This window comes from Gymnoscopelus microlampas, assembly GCF_963454915.1.
Source record: "Gymnoscopelus microlampas genome assembly, chromosome: 4".
Taxonomy (NCBI): Eukaryota; Metazoa; Chordata; class Actinopteri; order Myctophiformes; family Myctophidae; genus Gymnoscopelus; species Gymnoscopelus microlampas.
In genome coordinates, this window is record NC_139941.1 from 11,601,492 (window position 1) to 11,623,428 (window position 21,937).

Genomic DNA, 21,937 nt, shown 5'->3' on the forward strand with positions numbered 1-21,937 from the left:
CCCGCCCACTCTCCTCCTTGCCCCTCCCCTCCCCTATCCTTTCCTTTGGGGGAGGCGGGGCAGAGGCAATGATTGACAGGCAAAATCCCTCAACAGCGACACCCACAGGCAAATATTTATTTTTTCATTGCAGTTGAAAAGGCTTTAGAAATGTGAGAGAAAAACACCTGCAATGGAACTATGGAGTGGATTTTTTTGTTAAAACTTTCTATACACGTTTGAAGGACCATGGCAAAGACTTTTAACGTGTGGTAAAACTGAACGTCATGAAACCTTTAAGACTAGAGCATCTGCGCGGGATCGTAACGTTCTCTTCTGCATTTAGACATGAGATAAATGTGTTCATATCAAGCTAAAGCAGACATTAGCCACAGGCCATACGTCTGCCCCCCCTCGGGGGCCCCGGGTTGTGGGCAGATTTGATATGGCCTGTGGCTTTCTTCCTAAAATGCATTATTCATGGCCCACCAGTACAGTCATGTGAAATTCATACATGGAGGTTTCTGAGTGTCCTGAAAGTAACCTGGGCAGATAGGCTGTTTCTCTGTAGAATCTGTAAGGACTCCTGACTGCTTGTTCGGCTTCATTCTCACGATGTGAAAGACTGGCTATTTTGCGCTGCCGACAAAAGACTATTGATATGGCTCTGTAGTTACTCTATTATGGTCCAAAGGTACAAATAATTATGACCAACCTCTGAATTTGGCGTGGGTCTTGAACTCGATGACCAGCCGCCCGTCCTCCCTGATGTAGATGCGGATGATCTGCAGCCTGGCTGACAGCACGCTGTCTGTCTGGATGCCTGCGCACAGGAAGTCAGAGGTCAGGGGGTCAAACAGGAGATCCACGCTATAACCAACATGTTGGGACTGTCTCTCGTGGTGTGACATGAAGTGACAGTCATACATTTTAATGGAGAATTGGACTTTAAACCCATTAAGACCTGAGGTCGATTCCACAAATGCCTTCGAAGTGAGTAGGTCTCAAACGTTTTCGTGTCAAGGACCCCCAAGATGATATTTGGTCACGGACCCCCCATCTGAAAATGTTTTGTGCCAGGGAATTTGTGTAAAAATAAAAGCTTTCATATATATATATATATATTATTATTTTTTTAAATAGCAGATGTGTGCTTGTAGATCTGCTATTTTTGAAAAGCCAATGCTAAATAATCTAAAATGACACTAAAATGACACTTTTTTTATTTAATGGGTTAAAACACTTTCAGAGCATAAAGCTGGTCATGACCGACACATAATTAACAATAGATGCAACAAACAAAAAAGGATTTGTATTTGTATTTGTATATGAAAAGTCCCTAAAATCCAATCCTAATTGCCTTCTGTAAAACAAAAAAGTCATGCATGATTACATCGGCAGGTTCAGACCAATATTTCAACAAAACATCACCATGCAAATCATCCCATATCTCAATGTCCCCCTTCCACACAGAGCTGATGTATTATGGAGACACTAGAGGGCGGTGCTACTCTGTTCTGAATCTAAAGCAAGACGGCTGCTGGGTGGTGCATTATAAATGTTCTCTTTTCAAACTTTAAACAGTGCACTGAAATATGTATCTGAAGGCACTTGAGGTGAGGAATAGGCAATGCAGTAAAACAAACACGATTCGGCATTGCAACAAGGCAGTGTAGTTGCATTCAGATCCCATAGCCTGAGTGGTGGACAGTAACAAAGTACATTTACGTAAGTAATCAAGTAATATCTATACTTTCAATGAGTATTTGTATTTTTGAATGCTTATGACTTTCACTCCACTGCATTTGAAAGACACATATGATATTGTACATTTGACTCAGATCTTTTGTGAGCTTGTAGATCTGCTATTTTCACTATAATTGATATTTTCTGATAATGTCTGGAAAATCTTATTAAAAAGACAATATTTAAAGACGGGGTGCCGTGATTTTCAGCGATTTCCCCCCGTCCTAAAACATAATCATCAGGTATTATGGTTACACTAGGAGGAAGATTTTTTTCAAAAAAGTATACAGAAATTGTTAAAATTATGTTTTTATGTGGACACGCCTCCAGTTCATTAAGTATACCTGGTTCTCACCTTAGCACCTCCTCCACCACCCTAGCACCACCCACCTGTCCTCGTCCCTCCTCCTCCTCATGCCCACACCTATTGTGTTATGATAATGAGGGGGAGGGTATACTTTACTATGTCACTAAAGGGCTGTTTTTCTATTGGCACGTTTGACCCTCAAGGTTTCAGCCTCCAGGTAGAAACTCAAAATAGTCAGAGAAGACATAAAACACCATAAAAACGCCACCAGGGGGCTTAATGCAGATCTATCAACCTCATAGACACATGAAAAACAGAAAAAGTGCAAAACCATGGCACCACCTCTTTAACACTTCCGTGACTAAGCAATCAATGGGACCGATTTTGAGAATTGAAAGTGGCTTAACTTCTCTCAGGAAGCTCTGAGAAAGTTCCCCTTTCATGACTTTTCCTAAATATATGTTTCAAACCATCTCCGTTTTTTTTTTTTTTTTTAACTCATTATAAATATGAAATACATACCATGTATCCCATCCCAGCCGTTTTATTTCGGCTAAATTGATCGCTCTCCCCCTCTCTCCCCCTCCCTAGAGCACTTTACACCTCGAGACCCCCCACAGAGCGGCCCGTAGACAGCAGACTCGCTGCTGCGCAACTATTCTATGTTGCCATGTCTGCTTATTATAAGCGACTTTGGGCGTCTTTCTATTATTATTATTATTATTATTATAATGATATATATAATTACATTATAATGGTAAGACTTTTCTACTCCACTACAACTCAGAGGCAAATCTTGCACTTTTACTCCACTACAATTATTTGAAAACTTTAGTTAGGCTACTAGTTACTTTGCAGATATAAATATCTTTTCATACTTGTTTAGATTAGAGCTTCATGCATGTCCTTTTGTAGATAATTTTTATTAGGTAAATATTTATGTAGAAAGGTCTAACCAGGGACTGGGGTTGCAAATTTGCCTCGGATATAAACCCCATTTACAATGCAATGGTTTCATGCCTCACTGTTTTCTTAGGGCACAATGCATGCAGTAACATTTTCATAGACCTGACTGCTTATTTTTCTCGCAAAATTTGGCAACCCTTTCACTGCAGTGTACAGAGTGTTTGCCACTGGATCGCGCTGTTTTAAAATGCTGTGCCAACAGATGTGATCTACAAGCAGATGGCTCGTCAGGCAGCGATTGTTTTATGTTTTTAGATCAGATATTTAGCGCAGGAATGAGCACATTTGTGGAACATACTGTATAGCGATGTGTTCACTTGTTACGCTGACAAGGAGATGAGAGGGACAGGAGAGGAGACGCTTTCTCATCAGCGTGAACAGCTGATAGAATGAGAGCTTTACGCTCAGACAATAATGTGAATATTATATAATATAATATTGGTTTGTCAAGAGATATCCATGTGTTTTGCACAATGGATATCACGTAATCTAACCCTAACCCTAACCCTGGAGTCACGTAATTAGACAGTGGCTTCAGTGGTTCATATAGGCTCCATGTTTCACTGAAGAGTTTAATGTGTGACGCTACAGATCGCGCTGTTTTATACGCTTTTTTTTAAATAAAGATTTTACATACAGAATCTGCAGTTACCATTACAAGTTAGCCTAATTTTATAATGTTTGTGTCTGCCTACAACAACAACATTATGTGGGCTCACTGACTGCGCAGAGTGCAATTGAGATGTTAATGGCTATTTAGAAGACAATGGAACCCCCCACTGTGTGGGTGAGAAGGTGTCAGCTAGTCTGGAGCACAGAGGTGAGACAGTAACGAATAGGAGAGCTTGATTTCTTGTTCAAAATGACCGTTTTGCAGGCTGTGTGTTGGATAATGAAACCTCAGTCATGCCAGTGTTAAAAGAAAACATAACTTGTAATTTGTACTCTAATACCTAAACTCAAGTAATAATTCGACTGTAATATTTCACCAGGTGTATCAATACTTTGACTCAAGACCGGGGTTGACCACTTTGTCGACCGCTGGTCACGATATTATGCTCGCGCAAAAAAAAGGCATTTCATTTGGTCTTCGAGTCATGTCCCGAGCTCAGCAGCGGCGATGGTGAACATACACACCTGTCCTCCAGAGCACCGTGTCGTAGAAGAAGGAGAACTCCATCTCGGTGTGGTGCTCCAGGGACGCCCAGCCTCGCGGGGCCGTCACGTAGATGTAGGACACGTACAGAGGAACCTGCACCGTCAGGAAGGACTGGGCCGAGTCTCGCACCTGAATGACATCAGAGTCATTAACACAATTAAGACCTGAGGCCGATTCTACAAAATGTCTTCTAAATCCTAACAGTTTTTCTGAAAAACCTATGTTACTATATCAGTGGTGCTCAAACGTTTTCATGTGAAGGACCCCCACTATGATACGTATTTAGCCGCGGACCCCCATCTTGTTCCAGGGACCCCCCAGAAGTAAAGATTTGATTTACAAATGTTCTCTTTAAAAAATTTATATATTCAAAGATTTGCATATATTTTCACGATTTTTCAAAAATAGCAGATATACAAGCTCACAGCGCGGCACTCGGTGCCGCGCTATGAGCTTGTATATCTGCTATTTTTGAATAGCCAAGAATAAAATAATGTGTTAAGAGTATACCTGGAAGTCGGCCGTGACGGAGCCCCCGCAGACGTCGATGAGCTCCGTCATGTCGTAGTAAGCGTCGAACGTCCAGATGCAGTTCTTCAGGTTGAGGTGCTTGTAGAGCTGGATGCTCTTGGCCTCGCGCACCTTGGGGTTGAACTGGTACGGCCGGTCGAACCCGGGGCCCAGCGAGATGCTGTCGTACGACACGTCGTCCAGGAAACCCGAATCTGTTCGGAGAAACACACAACAGATAAGGTAGACCTTTAGCAGTGGTTTTCAACCTTTTTCATACCAAGGACCCCTGAATTGATATACATTTGGCCGTGGACCCCCATCTGAAAATGTTTTGAGTTAAAAATGCATGCTTTATAAAATATACTGTATTATATTGAAAGATTTGGCAAAAAAATAGCAGATCTACAAGTGCCGCGCTATGAGCTGCTATTTTCTAATATTTTTTGTATTGTATCTGCTATTTTTGAATAGCCAAAGCTAAGTGGTTAAAATGATTGTGACGCTATGTGAACACATTTCGGGGCCCCCTGGGGGGCAGGGAAATATGAGGATATCAAAAACCCATGCGCACGCACACACACACACACACACACACACACACACACACACACACACACACGCTTGTTCATTTTAATAGCAGGATGCAAAGCAGACAAGAAACGACAACATTTCAATGTCAGGTTACATTCCCTGCTAAAATGAATCATGGAGTTGCTCCAGCGCCTTCTTTATTCAGTTACTGTATATGTGTTATACGCTCCTGAGACGCCCCGGATCAGCCTGATCTCGGCTGGAGGTGCGGTGGAATATCCCTTTAATCCGGATACACTAGGGCTGTCGGATGGAATCTTAAGTCACTGTTTCATAATCACTACGTCATTCATTATTATTTTAACCATGTTCCTGTATGTATGACAGTTCATGTATGTTACATGAACTCTCTCTCCAGCTGTCTCCCTTCTTTCTCTCCTTATTATATGTGTGCGTGCATGTGTGTGCGTGTGTGTTTTCTACTTACTAAAGGGCTAGAGAGTCACTCTATAGTATAGTTTTTTCAGGCCAAGGACCCCCTAGCTGAGAGAGAGATGAAACAGGGACCCCCTCTATATTGTATAAAATTGTGTTTCAGTTTAAACTTTTTTTTTTACTTGGTCTTCTCTTGTTTCCCTCTACACCATACCTCTTTGCCAAAAATAGCAGATCTATAAGCTCACAACGCCTCGCAGTGAGCTTGTAGATCTGCTATTTTTGGCTATAGTTCTCCTCAGAATAGGGATGCCAGGGTTCAAGTGGTTAGCATAAAAAAAAAAATCATATTGTCTCCCTCTTTCTCTCCTTATTATACGCGTGCGTGCATGCGTGCATGCGTGCATGTGTGTGTGACTGACCTGAAAGGCTCCGAGTGTGACTAGCTTGGAGCAGACATGCTGCTGTCGGTAGATGTGTGCGTGCGCGTGCGCGTGCGTGCGTGTGCGTGCGTGCGTCTATTTGGTTCCTGACTATCGTTTACTGTATAGGCTCTATGCACAGCAGTCATATTATCACTTCCTTCACAGGTGTTAGCAATGATACTAATGAAGGCTCTGTTCCATTTAGTGTAGCACAGTTAGTTCTCTGTGTGTGTGCGTGTGCGTGTGCGTGTGCGTGTGCGTGTGCGTGTGTGTGCCTACCTGAGATGCCCTGCAGGTCAGTGAGTGTGACCAGGTTGGAGCAGACATGCTGCTGTCGGTAGATGGACTCAGACAGCAGGAAGTGGAGGTTGTGGAGCGGCAGGGTCGACACCAAGGGCAGCATCCCGTCCTGGTGGGGGATCTGCACCGAAATGTGGATCCTACACACACACACACACACACACACACACACACACACAGTGGGAGGACTCCGTCAGCAACAGTCACTTCCATGTAGGCTGGCTGAATGTACAAATTGGTTACGATTTTGTGTTAAAAAGTTAAAGCTCTGTATTCTGATAGGAATGACTGCCATAGAGTGTTTGTTCAGTAACAGCTAGGGGTCTACCTGTCATTTATCATCCCCAAGATCATTATTTGTTTCAGTTTTACAGTGTTCCAGTTCCAAGTCTGTCTGCTCATTGTTGTGTTTCATCACTTCCAATTTTGCTTGTTTATCCTGTATGAGTTGTCTCTCCTGAGTGGGTTAAACTGGTATCCCGACCTGAAAATGTAGTTTCTATTTCCTAAAGGGCTGGAGAGACACTCTATAGTATAGTTTTGCAGGCCAACGCCCCCCTAGCTGAGAGAGAGATGAAGCAGGGACCCCCTCTATATTGTATAAAATTGTGTTTCAGATTAAACCTTGTGTAGCTTGTAGATCTGCTATTTTTGGCTAAAGTTCTCCTCAGAATAGGGATGCTAGGGTTCAAGTGGTTAGCATAAAAAAAGAAATCATATCACACAAAATTTTGATGGACCCCCTGTTGAAGACCCCTGCTCTATAGCAATGATTACTACTGCGATCCAATCTGTACACTCTCTCAGTTACAGACCTGTAAGGGTCTATTTAGTTCCTGACTATCGTTTATAGGCTCTATGCACAGCAGTCATATTATCACTTCCTTCACAGGTGTTACCAATGATACTAATGAAGGCTCTGTTCCATTTAGTGTAGCACAGTTAGTTCTCAGACTTTTTCCCCCTAAAGGGGTCTCCTCGGGCCCGCACATTGAGAACTCTTCTTCTCACCGGTTGGGGTGTTCCTTGTGTTTGACGTCCAGGTATTTGAGCGTGGCGATGAAGGACTGCGCCTGGAAGCCCCGGGCGGTCCCCGTGGTGACGGGGGTGTGACAGATGGAGCCCTCGGTGCCGATTGTGACGATATTGCTCCTCAGGGGGGTCCCCAGGTGGCCCGACTTGTCCCGGGCCTGAGCCACGCAGCGAACGTGGAAGCGCCGGCTGAAGTAGATGCTGTCTAGGACCTGGAGGCAGGGACAACAGAGAGGGACAGCCTCAAAAGTCACGTTTTTTTGTGTGCGGTTAATGTGATTTTTAAACTATACCCTACTTCACTCACTGAAAACTGGTTTGACGCAGTGCCTGCGATTCAAAACGAGGTGCAACACCACCAGTGGTGTAAAGTAACTAAGTACATTTACTCAAGTACTCTACTTAAGTACAATTTTGAGGTATTTTTTACTTTACTAGAGTATTTCCAATTTTTATGTTTAATGTTCATATATATCTGACTGTGTGGTCTCTCTGTTTATGGTTCAGGGAGCTTTGTTTATACATTGTGGTAGACTGGTATTTTGTATAGGGTATAGACAATATTTACTAAAAATGTTTCCCTCTTTCCTGATGGCCACTAAAGAATAATGGCTACTCTATGTAATTGTCATAGGTCTGTGAGTTAATTTGTGAGTCATAGACTCTCAAATTGGGGTGTTGTCCCCGGGTGCTTGCACTCAGTGATTAGTGTATCCTGCCCTCCTCTGTTCTTTTTATACCTGTCTCCTCACACTTTTCAGCGATGCGACGCGTTGTGAGCTTGTAGATCGGCTATTTTCAAATAAAATCTTGCTGGGAAATTATAATAAGCAGATCTGGCAACCCTGTGCGTCACGTCAACAAGGAAGTGTGACTCATGGATTAAAGCAAAATGAGCTTGCAGATCGGCTATTGTCGGTGCATGACATGATTCCATTGAAGAAATGCTGACTTCTATGGAATCCAAATGACTGAAATAAGTTTCAACTTTAATCCATGGTTGACGGCTTGTTGTTTTCGTCGCGGTACGTTTGGTGTGAATACTCTTGGATTACCCATTGTTCTGGAGGATCAAACATAATGCATAATTCATATGATATGGAACACTAAAAAGATACAGAAAAGAAAAATGTATAAAGCTCGTTTAGGGAAGCTTTTTTTGCGAGAGAAAAATATACCTGACGTGTGTAGCACCCCGGTACCGTGTTCAAAGGAATAAACGGGGCGCTTGAGTTCGTTACCTTTTACTTTTTAACCCTGTATTTATATTATAAACCACAAGGCTGATGAACTGGAAAGTAGACCTATTTCAAATAATTCTCTCAGACAACACTTTAAATGTAAATCAAATTTACTAGGGTGGTTAGTTTAACACAATGTGTTTTACCCTTTTTTAAAGTGAACATGAAATAAAAACATGAAATAGACATACAACAAATACAATGGTACAGCAGGTAAACCTTTGTTTAGAATAGACCAGTAGGCCTTAGGCCTTTTAAACCTGATTAAATCAAATGAACTCTACCTAATGTAGTTTCTTAATTACCGTTACACTTCAAAGTCAAAATCACACTTGACCGGTTAAATCCAAATATCAAAACCCAACTCTCAAAATGTCCTTTAACTTTCTTGGCAAAATGCAAAATCCCTATTACCTTGCTTCAACCAAAAACATAGGCTATCACTATTCCTAAATAGCTAATACAGAATACCTTAATACACTTAAACACACAGTGGGCCCACACACGTGCACGCACACATACACACAACAAAAACGTTGCAGGCCTGATTGTGGTGATGGTGGAGCGATGGGTCGATGGGTGATGTGGCCCTTGGTCCTCTGTCCTTGGTGACACACGAGCGCACAAAAGTCATTTAACTCACAGTTCTTGTTCAGTTCTGGAGACTAGTTCGTGAGGTGAAAATGTTTGTGAGGTGAAGCGAACAGCAGGAATCCTCGTTAGGAATCCTCTCCAAACTGTCCTTAAAAATCAGCCCTGGTGTCCTCGGGTTGAGCGACTAACTGATTTTTTCCCTCAGCATAAACACACTTTTAACTCTCACTTATGACTTTTTTTAACTCACTATTGCCATACAAAACAGAAAATACTTAGGCACTGTGCCTCAGACCAGCAGCAGCTCCAACTTGGCTTCTTCTATAGTCCAACCTGTGTCAGGCCAAAACACTCCGGTCATACAGGTGATACTCTTCAGCAATCATCCCCTCTCCCCACTCTTACAATTGAGAAGTCCCCAATCAGCACACACCCCTTGAGCATACATCACACAGAATGAAAAACATCAAAGACAAACACATCAATTACCTCGTTAACTACAACTAGTTTACTCCTTGCTCAGTAAACCCAGCAGCACTGGCACACCTGTTTTACATGACTACTCGTTATTGGGTTTTTTCCACTGTCTCTCCAATGAATTCAACCTTTTAACACACCATGACATGCACTTTTAACATAAGTCTTTTACCAAAACCTATTTATTTAGAGATCTCTTTATGACGGACAACTATGTATTAAAGGCATACATTTTTAACTTAGTCAACTGTTTTAGAATGACTTAAACTAAATGTATTAGAATAGGGATTAGGGCATGAACTAACCACTGGGCTACACCCTCCCCCTTCTTAGATTTTGATGTCCTCATCAAATGACATGGCACTAGCCCATTTGCAGCTTCTTCCTCTTCGTTGTACAATCAGGACATCTTGCCATGGGGTGACACCACACAGTGTGACAAAGTCTGTCTGGATCCAAATAGGTACTGCACTGTACGAGCGCTCCTTTACTCAGTATGGACCAGGATTGAGTGGAAGGTTGTCCCAGCTCAGTATAACTGAAACGATCAACTGGTCTTCTCTCCCTCCGTGGGAGTCTCTGTGAGGACTCTTCAGTCACAACAGGTAACTGAGGGTTATCAATTCCTTCTCCCCCTTCTAGACTTGTGTCCTCCACAGGGTCTAAGGGAACTGAACCAGCTATAGGTTCCACATCAGGGCCTACAGGTTGTATTGCCCTGGCATCTCCCATATCCTCATCCAGAGGAAGTGTAGCTTGAGACTCATCAATTACAGGACGGACCTCCTGAACAGGGGGTTCAGGTAGTGTCAAAGACTCATTCCCTGTCTCATGGTTTCCATCCATAACTCGTGGTTGCGACATGTCCATGTCCTCATCCTCTGAGTCTGATGATGTCATATCTTGTAACTCAGATCTCTCATCACTGTGTTCTGTCTGGGTCACTGGCTGTTTGCCATGTGACCTTGTCACAGACTTTTGAGCAGGCTCTGGTTCATCGGTGTCGACTGGGAGTCGAACCAAGTATCCAATTGGCAGCAGGTGATTTCGGTGCACGGTTTTCACCTTTCCAGTTCCTCTTTCCGGCTTTATGGTATAAACTGGCAGATTTGGCATCTTACTGACAACCACGTACGGCACAGGTCTCCATTTATCCTGCAACTTGTGTTTGCCGGTTAATCCAAAGTTTCGGAGCAAAACTCGATCTCCTTCTTCCAACACTTGATCTCGTACTCGTTTATCATGTGCTCTTTTGTTCTTCTGATGGTTCTTGGTTGCAGCGTCTGATGCTAACTGGTATGCGTTGCGTAGGTCAGACCTTAGCTTAGCTACATACTGGTGGTATGGAACTTCTGCATCCCCATCAGGAGAAACGCCAAAACAGAGGTCAACAGGCAACCGTGCTTCTCTTCCAAACATTAAAGCATAGGGTGAGTATCCCGTGGCCTCATTCCTGGTGCTGTTATATGCATGCACTAATTGGCTTATGTGCTGACTCCATTTCTGTTTCCGTTTTGGATCCAAAGTCCCCAGCATGGAGAGGAGGGTCCGGTTGAACCTCTCCGGTTGAGGGTCTCCCTGGGGGTGGTAAGGAGTCGTACGTGATTTCCTGATCCCCAACATTCTCAGTAGCTCTTTGATTAGTTGGCTCTCAAAATCACGCCCCTGATCAGAATGTATCCTGGCCGGAAGGCCATAGTGGATGAAGTATTTCTCACAGAGAATTTTGGCTACCGTTGTGGCCTTCTGGTCTTTCGAGGGAAATGCTTGCGCATAACGCGTGAAATGATCAGTCACTACTAATATGCTTGACATTCCCTGGGAATCTGGCTCAAGAGACAGAAAGTCAATGCATACCAGGTCAAGCGGTCCCTTGCTGGTGATCTGCTGCAAGGGCGCAGCTCGCTGGGGAATAGTCTTGCGTGCTATGCAGCGGCCGCAATTCTTGATGTACTGGTCAATTTCATTAGCCATCTTAGGCCAGTAGAACCTTTGTCTAACCAGCTCTGTGGTTTTCTCAACTCCTAGATGTCCAGACTCATCATGCAAGGATGCTAGTACCGCTGGTATGTACTCCTTTGGTAGTACAAGCTGTTGCATTTCTTGTCCAGATGGATTCTGTATCACTCTATGGAGTAGGTCTTCCCTAACCTGCAGCTTTGGGCCTTCTCTCCTCAGCAAGGTTACTTCTAGGCCCCCGCCCTTGACTGCTCTCGACATCTGTCCATCTCTGACAGCTTGTTTCACAGGCGAGATGAGCGAGTCTCGGTCTTGGGCTTTGATTAGATCTCGCCTACTGAGTTGCTCGAGACCACCAATCTGCAGGAGTGTTGGGCAAGCGTAGCATTCAGGGATGGCGTCTGGATCAACTCCCAGTTGTTCTGCACAGTAGGGGGAAACACCAGACAACTCTTGACAATGAATGGGTTTGCATAATGCCTGTATGCCATCTGGGGGAATCTCAATCCACTCTCCTCTTTCATCCTTCCTTGACAACGAGTCAGCATCAATGTTATCCCGACCTGGCCGATACTGGATGTTAAAGTTGTAGGTAGCAAGGGCTGCTAACCATCGATGACCAGTCGCGTTTAACTTGGCTGTTGTCAATACATATGTAAGAGGGTTGTTGTCAGTTCTCACTGTAAACTGAGCTCCATACAAGTAGTCGTGGAACTTATCAACAACTGCCCATTTCATTGCCAGGAATTCTAACTGATGAACTGGGTAGTGCTGTTCTGAAGTGCTGAGCTTCCGACTGGCAAAGGCAACAGGTCTCAGACCCTCAGGATATTGTTGGTTAAGGACTGCGCCTAGCCCATTGAGGCTGGCGTCCACATGGAGAACGTACGGTTTGGTGGGGTCGGCAAAGGCCAGCACTGGTGCATTCGTGAGACAGTAGATGATCTTCTGGAAAGCATCAGTGCATGACTGATCCCAACGTACTCCGAAGGGCTCTGATTCCTTGTAGTATGACTTCTCTTTAGACTTGTTAGTCTTTTTACTTCTCTGAGCTGGAGGATACCCCTTGGTGAGCTCTGTAAGAGGTCTCACGATGGAAGAGTAACTTGCGATAAAACGGCGGTAGTACCCGCAGAAACCTAGGAACGAACGTAGGGACTTTAGATCTGTGGGTCGCTTCCAGCTAGCTACTGCTTCCACCTTGGTTGGGTCTGTGGCAATGCCATGCTCTGAGACGATGTGTCCCACATACTTCACTTGTGGCCTGCAGAATTGGCACTTGTCGATAGACAGCTTCAAACCACATTCTTCAAGTCGGTCAAGGACCTTAAGAAGACGGTCCTCGTGTTCCTCTAAGGTCTTTCCAAACACGATCAAATCGTCAAGGTACACTATCACTTCTAGGAGGTGCATGTCGCCAACGGCCTTTTCCATAAGTCGTTGGAACGTCGCAGGGGCTCCTGTGATTCCTTGTGGCATTCTTTCGAATTGGAAGAATCCTAAAGGACAGATAAAGGCTGTTTTTTCTTTATCCTCTTCGGCCATGGGGATCTGATAATATCCACTGCGTAGATCGAGGACAGAGAACCATCGGCTACCAGTCAGGCAATCCAAGGCGTCATCTATGCGTGGCACAGCATACTGATCCGGTATGGTTCTGTTGTTCAGTGTCCGGTAATCAATGCACATCCGCACACTCCCATTCTTCTTCCTGGCTATAACTATAGGAGAGGCATAGGGACTTCGAGACTCTTTTATGATCCCGGCAGCCAACAATCCCTGGAGATGGCGCCGAAGGTCATCCACATCTGCAGGTGCGATGCGACGGGATCTCTCACGGAAGGGCTTGGTATTAGTGAGTCTAATATGGTGTTCTACTCCCTTGGCGAGGCCCACATCCCATTCGTCCAGTGAGAAGACATTGGCTCTCTCAGACAATTTCTGGGAGAGTCTGTCTTTCCATCCGTTAGGAATTGGGGAGTCCCCAAAATCAAACAAATTTGGGTCAATGTTTGGGTGAGTCTCTGAGCCATTTTTCTGAGTCACAGTAACCGTATCAGTGACATACAGATGAGCTATCACGGTGCCAGGTGGAATGGAGGTCTCTTTCAATGACTCATTGCTTAGCAGCACTGAAAAGTTATTCTTGTTCAGGGTAGAGGAGAACAATACTGTAGGTTGTATGAATACACCTGCGGGGAGCTCTAGATCAGCAGGCTCTTCAGTCAGGAGGATATTGTTCCCCAGTGGCTTTATCTCTTCCACTTTGCAGCGGGCGATTTGCTCACTGGTGGGAGGGATAATGAGAAGTCCAGGACCCATCCACTTGACTTCCGCCACGACACCATCCAAGTTCTGCTCTGCTGTGGGTCTCAATGGTGGCTTCACTTTTGAGTCAACAGCACACACATGTAGAGAGTGATCTAGAGCAGTGACTGGTGATTTTCCAAAACCAGCTAATTGCCTGACCTTTCTTGCATTAGTGCCGACAAGGATGGGAGTTTGGTCAGAGCAGCGAGGATCCGGGCACACAAGAGCAAGGAGGTTTATGGCCTGGCGGTCTCCAGGGAACTCCACCTCAACTTCTATGTAACCTTTGTATGGGTAGCTTTCTGCGGAATCACTGAGACCCCAAATGGCCAACCCACCAACAGGATGAAGAGGTACGTGCTTCAGGTATTTGGAATACCAGCTGTCAAATATGATAGTTACTTGTGACCCACTATCTAGAAGGGCATCACAAACGGTCCCATTAACCTTCACTGAGGTAGTGGAGGGTGGTCCTATCAGTCCTTCAGGAATGCAATGGGCTTGCATGATTTTCACAGCACTTTTATTTGCAAAAGCATTTTGATCATTCTCCTCAGAACTGGCGTCTGGTTCTCTCGGTGGACGTTTAGCGCCACGCTGAGCACGAATCAGTTTTTGAATAACCTTCTGAGGGTTCTCAGGAGCTGTGCATCTTGTGGCGATGTGCCCATCTTCTCCACATCTGTAGCAGAAATAACCAGCCGGCGATTTAGATGTGGATGGACGCGCTCCCTGTGTAGAGTGAGAGGGAGGCTCTTTGTTAGGTGTTTGTCCTGTGGAAGCTTGAGTGGGTTTCACAGACATTACTTTCATTTGTTTCTGTAACTTCCTCATTTCCTTTTTCAAGGCTTTTACGTCCTTGCTGTCTGTGTCTTCAACGTCATCCGTCCCAGACGCTGCTTCTGGAACACTTGTGGCTTGAACTGGCTGTGTACCGGTCAGCTCGGCAACACGTGACTTCAAATCTCGTATTTCAGCTCTCAAGTCTTGTGAAGGCTGGTCACTTTTGATACCAACATGCTTTACTGTGGCATTCAACTTGCGTCTTGCAGACTCATATTCTTCTTCCGCTCGAATTTCATTCAGCAGCTCTAGAAAAGTAGGTGGTTGATCCTTCCGTTCTCTTAGTCGGAGATTAAGCATCATTATGTCAGACTCTGTAGCACCTTTAATGAGCTGTTCCAGGCGAGCTTTGCCCACTGAGGCAAATGGCATGCCTCCTTTCTGCACAACTTTATTTAGGGCTCTTTCCATTCTTCTTAGGAAGTCTGACATTTTTTCTCCAGGGTGCTGGCTTAGCATCCTAAAAGTGAAATACAACTCCTCTCCTGACTCAGATGTCCCGAAAGTATTTTCTATGGCTTCGAGGTATTCGTGGGAAGTAGCATGAGGGTTTGTAAACCTCACTGCCTGGATTATCTCCAAAGCAGGTCCTTTCAAACTTTCAGCAATTCTCATTTTCTTCTCTTTGTCCGGCCGATCACTTTCCTCGACCATGAGACGGGCTTGCTCTATCCAGTTATCTAAGTGTTCCTCTCCGGCCGGGGTTGGAACAACTCCAGAGAATGTTCGCAGTCTTCTGAAGACATTTTCACCTGAAGATTTAGCAGTTTTTGCCATCAAGTCCCCAACGGCTCTAATTATGGCCTCTGGGGAACTGGCATGGAGTGTGGGGTCAACATTTGTCCCTTCTTCATCTCCAGCTGCAAGCCTCCAAGGCTCTGTTCTTCCCTCCGCCTCCACCTTCGGGGGTAGGTCTTTAGGATTCACCTTTTCACGGCATTCGCATAAAACTGTCAGACATTGTGTTTCGGGGTTGTAAGTCCGTCCCCGTACTTTCACACGCCCTAGTGCTTTGACAGTTTCCAGTGTAGTAGTTATGAGGTCCGTTTCAGTGTCTTCTGGGACGTCATGTACTAACAGAGCATATTCAGGGTTTAACCCTTCTCCCTTGCACCAGTTGAGGAACGTAGCCATTATGTTAAAGTGTTAGGGGGTTTTGTTAGGGGGTTTTGAAAATTGCTACTTTAGAACTAATAAGCTCAGGGTTTTTAGAGATAAGCTTTTAAGTCTAATTTATTGCCTAGTTAAACTCTCTGTTTACTAGTTTTGTTTTCTTCTTAACCTAAACAAAATATTGTTTTTAGTAGAAAGGAAAATCATCTCAGCAGTGCCTCCATTTTATGTAGCACCCCGGTACCGTGTTCAAAGGAATAAACGGGGCGCTTGAGTTCGTTACCTTTTACTTTTTAACCCTGTATTTATATTATAAACCACAAGGCTGATGAACTGGAAAGTAGACCTATTTCAAATAATTCTCTCAGACAACACTTTAAATGTAAATCAAATTTACTAGGGTGGTTAGTTTAACACAATGTGTTTTACCCTTTTTTAAAGTGAACATGAAATAAAAACATGAAATAGACATACAACAAATACAATGGTACAGCAGGTAAACCTTTGTTTAGAATAGACCAGTAGGCCTTAGGCCTTTTAAACCTGATTAAATCAAATGAACTCTACCTAATGTAGTTTCTTAATTACCGTTACACTTCAAAGTCAAAATCACACTTGACCGGTTAAATCCAAATATCAAAACCCAACTCTCAAAATGTCCTTTAACTTTCTTGGCAAAATGCAAAATCCCTATTACCTTGCTTCAACCAAAAACATAGGCTATCACTATTCCTAAATAGCTAATACAGAATACCTTAATACACTTAAACACACAGTGGGCCCACACACGTGCACGCACACATACACACAACAAAAACGTTGCAGGCCTGATTGTGGTGATGGTGGAGCGATGGGTCGATGGGTGATGTGGCCCTTGGTCCTCTGTCCTTGGTGACACACGAGCGCACAAAAGTCATTTAACTCACAGTTCTTGTTCAGTTCTGGAGACTAGTTCGTGAGGTGAAAATGTTTGTGAGGTGAAGCGAACAGCAGGAATCCTCGTTAGGAATCCTCTCCAAACTGTCCTTAAAAATCAGCCCTGGTGTCCTCGGGTTGAGCGACTAACTGATTTTTTCCCTCAGCATAAACACACTTTTAACTCTCACTTATGACTTTTTTTAACTCACTATTGCCATACAAAACAGAAAATACTTAGGCACTGTGCCTCAGACCAGCAGCAGCTCCAACTTGGCTTCTTCTATAGTCCAACCTGTGTCAGGCCAAAACACTCCGGTCATACAGGTGATACTCTTCAGCAATCATCCCCTCTCCCCACTCTTACAATTGAGAAGTCCCCAATCAGCACACACCCCTTGAGCATACATCACACAGAATGAAAAACATCAAAGACAAACACATCAATTACCTCGTTAACTACAACTAGTTTACTCCTTGCTCAGTAAACCCAGCAGCACTGGCACACCTGTTTTACATGACTACTCGTTATTGGGTTTTTTCCACTGTCTCTCCAATGAATTCAACCTTTTAACACACCATGACATGCACTTTTAACATAAGTCTTTTACCAAAACCTATTTATTTAGAGATCTCTTTATGACGGACAACTATGTATTAAAGGCATACATTTTTAACTTAGTCAACTGTTTTAGAATGACTTAAACTAAATGTATTAGAATAGGGATTAGGGCATGAACTAACCACTGGGCTACACGTGCATTTAGTGAACAGACATGTTTTCTGATTTAAACCACACCATGGGACGTGTGGAATGGGTCTTTAACTTACTGTACAGTAGGCATGGACAGGTTCTGGACCAGGCCAGTGCCCAGGGCCCCTTATTACCAGGGGCCACGGGGGCGCCTACTAAGGTTATTATAGTTAACGAAAACTAACAATAATGAAAACTAAAATTGAAAAAATATTTTCGTTAACTGAACTAAAAAACTAGAATAAAATAATAACGATAACTAACTGAGGCTGTATTGTGAGTTTACAAAACTAACTAAAACGAGCTGAACCAAATGTATAAGTAAATGTTATCTTTTGTTACGTTTTTATTACACAATACTTATCTTTTCAATCCTACACCTGACAAATAACCCAAAGTATATAAAAAAAAAACTAACATGAAAAACTAACTAAAACTATTAGCATTTTCAAAAAGAAACACTAGCAAATCCTCTCTAAAAAAAAACAAATTAAAACTAACTGAATTTGAAAAATAAATATTCAAAATGGACCAAAACTAAACCAAAATGAAAAATCCAAAACTATAATAACCTTGGCGCCTACTGGATATGGCCGTCTGTGACAAATCACAGGCCTGTAATAGGCTCTATTCACAGCAGCCATATTATCACTTCCTTCCCAGGTGTTACCAATGATACTAATGAAGGCTCTGTTCCATTTAATGTAGCACAGTGGTTTCCACGACCCCCATAACTCTGAGAGTGTACAAATGGAACCAAATGGACCCTTACGGGTCCATTTGGTTCCATTTGTACACTCTCAGAGTTACACACCTGTAAGGGGCCATTTGGAAGGTTTCCAGTGAGCCAACATGCACAATATCAGCACCCTGACTCTGTTTGACCAGAATGGAACAGAGCCTTCATTAGTATCATTGGTAACACCTGTGAATGTCTTCATAATATGGCTGCAGTGAATAGAGCCTATTGTTCTGCCAAAACCTTCGGTAGTGAAAGTCGTCGACGTGGTTTTGTCCCCTTCCCTCCGCAACTCAAACTCAAAACTCACCAAATGGTTGACGCTGGTGTACGGCGTGGTGTCCGTGACCGTCTCGAAGGGGGAACGGGCGCCGCTGGTGTCGGTGGGCGCCGCCACCTCCCACTTGAAGTGCACCTGGGTCTGGTTGATGCCCGCCTCCTCGCAGCGCTCCCGCATCACGGGGTACTTGGGGTAGTGTGGGTCGCAGGGCGTGACGCACACCAGCGGGTAGCCCGGGGACGGGGTCTTCTTGCTGCCCTGCTTGGTCACCTCCGCCACGTTGTCGTAATCGGAGAGGGACACCACCTGGGAGAGCAGAGGGGACGAGGAAAGGTGAGAGGCGCATACAGGGTTCCATTTTATTTCTTAAAAAAAAAAAAATGATCCCACGATTTTTGTAACCCATTTTATCACCCAGTGCCAATTGCCTAAACTGTAATCCTGGGCGCTACTCTCCCTCTGCCAGCCTGGGGAGAGCCCTGAACTGAGCCCATGCCTCCTTCAATGCATGAGGTGAAGTGAGCAGGCCACTTCTTCATTCTGTGAATGATCCAAGCACCACTGAAGAAGAGTACACCCAGAAATCACGTGACCACAACAAAAAAAAAAACTTAGCCTCCTTTCATGTTAAAGTACATTTTTCTCGGCTTTCTGTTTTTCTGCTGTTTTAAAAAAAAACAAGCCACATTCAAACGGCCATAGCTCTGGAATAGAGGATCGCGGCCGGTCGATTTTTTCCCCCTGATTCTACCGGACCCCTGTGCGTGTAATGAGTCGTTCTCTGTCAGGAAGGAGGTCACGGAGAATATTCCACGATTTTTCAAAGGTACAGTAAAATCCCCGTTTTCGCTGGCATGGGGACGGTAGACAGATTAATGAATTAACCCATTAAGACCTGGAACGCATCTGTGTCACTTTAGATTTCTTTGGCTATTCAAAAATAGCAGATATACAAGCTCATAGCGCGGCACCGAGTGCCGCGCTATGAGCTTGTAGATCTGCTATTTTTGAAAAATCTTGAAAACATTTTTTTTTTTTTTTTTCAAAAAACTGTTAGGATTTAGGAAACATTTTTAAGAATCGCCTCAGGTCTTAAAGGGTTAATTAATTCCTGGCAGTGAATGAGTTAAAGTACAGTACTTGAGTAAATGTACCTCGTTACTTCCCACCACCTGGCATAGTAAAGCTATTATATACCTGAGGCCGATTCTAAGAACGCCTTCTAAATCCTTTTTTTTTCTGAAAAACTGAATATGACCCAGGTGTTTTATTTCAAATATTTCACTCGATGTCTCGCTATGGGAGAGCGCCCTCCGGCGTGATCACACAGAAGTACACCTTCATAAACTTCCAGACAATTCTATTGGCTGGACTGACCTTCCTCTGACTGGAGGTCCCGCCCTCATCCTATATCAGTCAGTGGAGGGTCATTTTCCCTAATTCAGTTTCTCTTCTCGTTCGCGATCGAGGAAGCACCTTCTCAGTCCACCTTATGAAGTCAGTACGGCGAAAGTCTCAACAGGACAGGATAATATCCCGGACCGCGAGACGCTACTGATGGTAGGTGTTGACTTTTCTTTACAAAACCTGCTAGGAACTTAATACGTTCCATAGCCAAGCTTAATAAGCTAAAAAGAATTACATAGTAATCGTGATTCGAAGGACGAGTTTAATACACTCTCCCTAGTCTCACCCTGATTACTAGCCACAGCTAGCCCTGAGCTAGCTGTAAAGAACAACACGCCAGTATAATATACTCGGCCCCAGTGTTTGTTTCTTTCAAGCCTAGCAGCAGGTTGCCAGAGGGAGAGCCCTGAGCTCTCCTCAGCCCCACAGACTGCTAGCCACAGTTAGCCACGAGCTAGCTAGGGAAAAACAAACATGTGAGCATAGTCCGCTCAACCCCTGTGTTTTCGTTTTTTCCCTCCTCCCTGTTCTGTTCCCTAAAGCTTAAAACGCTTAACGTGAACGTGGCCTCCACAACTCCGAGGAGCAGGACCGGGTCCAAGAGCCCCGGTCCCGCAGAAAAGAGTGCGGGACGCCACCGGGTAGTATCATAATACTACCGGCTAGCGTAGCATGTCGTCACCGAGAGCTTAACAAGCTCCCACTAGCGACACTTCTTGCAGGCTACCATGCTAACACAGGGTAAACACGACATCTTAACATCGTGTTTTTCTCCAGGGTGAATTCTCACCCACAAGCTGACACCGAGTAAACACACCAGCGTCGTCCGCTCTTAGTGTGCTTTCTCCGGGTCAGCTCTGCACGCCACCAGCTGGCGCCATAAGATACCAGCTAGTTTTTAGCATGTTGTCACCAGTGAGCTTAATAAACTCCCACTAACAACACGTTTGGCAAGCTATAGCAAACACGACAGTGTCCCTGCTTTACATTGTGGTTTTTCTCCGAGGTGGTTCTTAGCCAAGAGCTAAAACACTGAACAAACACACCAGCGTTTACACTCTTAAATGTGTCTTTTCTCTGACCAGCTTAATACGCTACCAGCTAGCTTAGTGCGTTGCCATCGGTGAAGCTTAACAAGCTCCTACCAGCAACACGTTACACACTGCGTGCTGACACAGAGTAAACACGACAGCATAACCTGCTTCACATCGTGTTTTCTCCCAGAGGTGGTTTTAGCCACGAGCTAAACACCGGGCAAACACCAGCGTAGTACGCTCCTACTGTATTCCTTCAGAGACAGCCCTGTACGCCGCCAGCTAGCATAATATGCTACCGGCTTGCTTAGCACGTTGCCATCGGTAAGCTTAGAGCTCCCACTAGCAACACGCTTTGCACACGACGTGCTATCACTGAGTAAAAACATGACAGCATCACTGCCACATTGTGTTTTCGTCTCTAAAGTGGCCTCGTAGCCACGAGCTAAAACCGAGCAAACACACTAGCGTTAAACGCTCCTAGTGTTTCTCTTTCAGCTCTGCAAGCCACCAGCTAGCATCATAAACTACCAGCTGGGCAGGCTACAGTTAGCTACACGCTAACACCGACATCGTGTTGTTTCTCTGGGACAATGAAAGCTTAGAAAGTTTTTTCTCCCATACACGACTCCCCTGTTTACAGACCTTGCCACAAACAGGCTCCACGCGTGTTGTGAACAATGACCGCTGCAGTCCAGCAACGAAGGGACCCCTGTCCCTCGAAAGAGTGCGGGGTCTGCGGGAATAGAATGTCGGGTCACGACGAACACAACTCATGTGTTATTTGCCTGGGACCAACCCACGCAGCCCGAGGGCCGTGTGAGGAAGGTCCGTTCCGCATAAGCATGCGGACTAACCGAACCTAGGTTCGTCAGAAA

At 44.4% G+C, this 21,937-nt stretch overlaps 1 protein-coding gene across 1 annotated transcript in view; it reads right to left on the reverse strand.

Annotated features, from left to right (window-relative positions):
* The window catches only part of fras1 (Fraser extracellular matrix complex subunit 1), a 255,511-nt gene that overhangs the window by 23,165 nt on the left and 210,409 nt on the right, over positions 1–21,937 (reverse strand). The window contains exons 63-68 of the mRNA XM_084054742.1: positions 18,649–18,924; positions 7,373–7,605; positions 6,341–6,501; positions 4,668–4,882; positions 4,136–4,286; positions 695–802 (exon numbers count right to left, since the gene is read on the reverse strand). Of these exons, the coding sequence (XP_083910868.1) occupies positions 695–802; positions 4,136–4,286; positions 4,668–4,882; positions 6,341–6,501; positions 7,373–7,605; positions 18,649–18,924 (1,144 nt within the window). The remainder of the gene's footprint in view (positions 1–694; positions 803–4,135; positions 4,287–4,667; positions 4,883–6,340; positions 6,502–7,372; positions 7,606–18,648; positions 18,925–21,937) is intronic.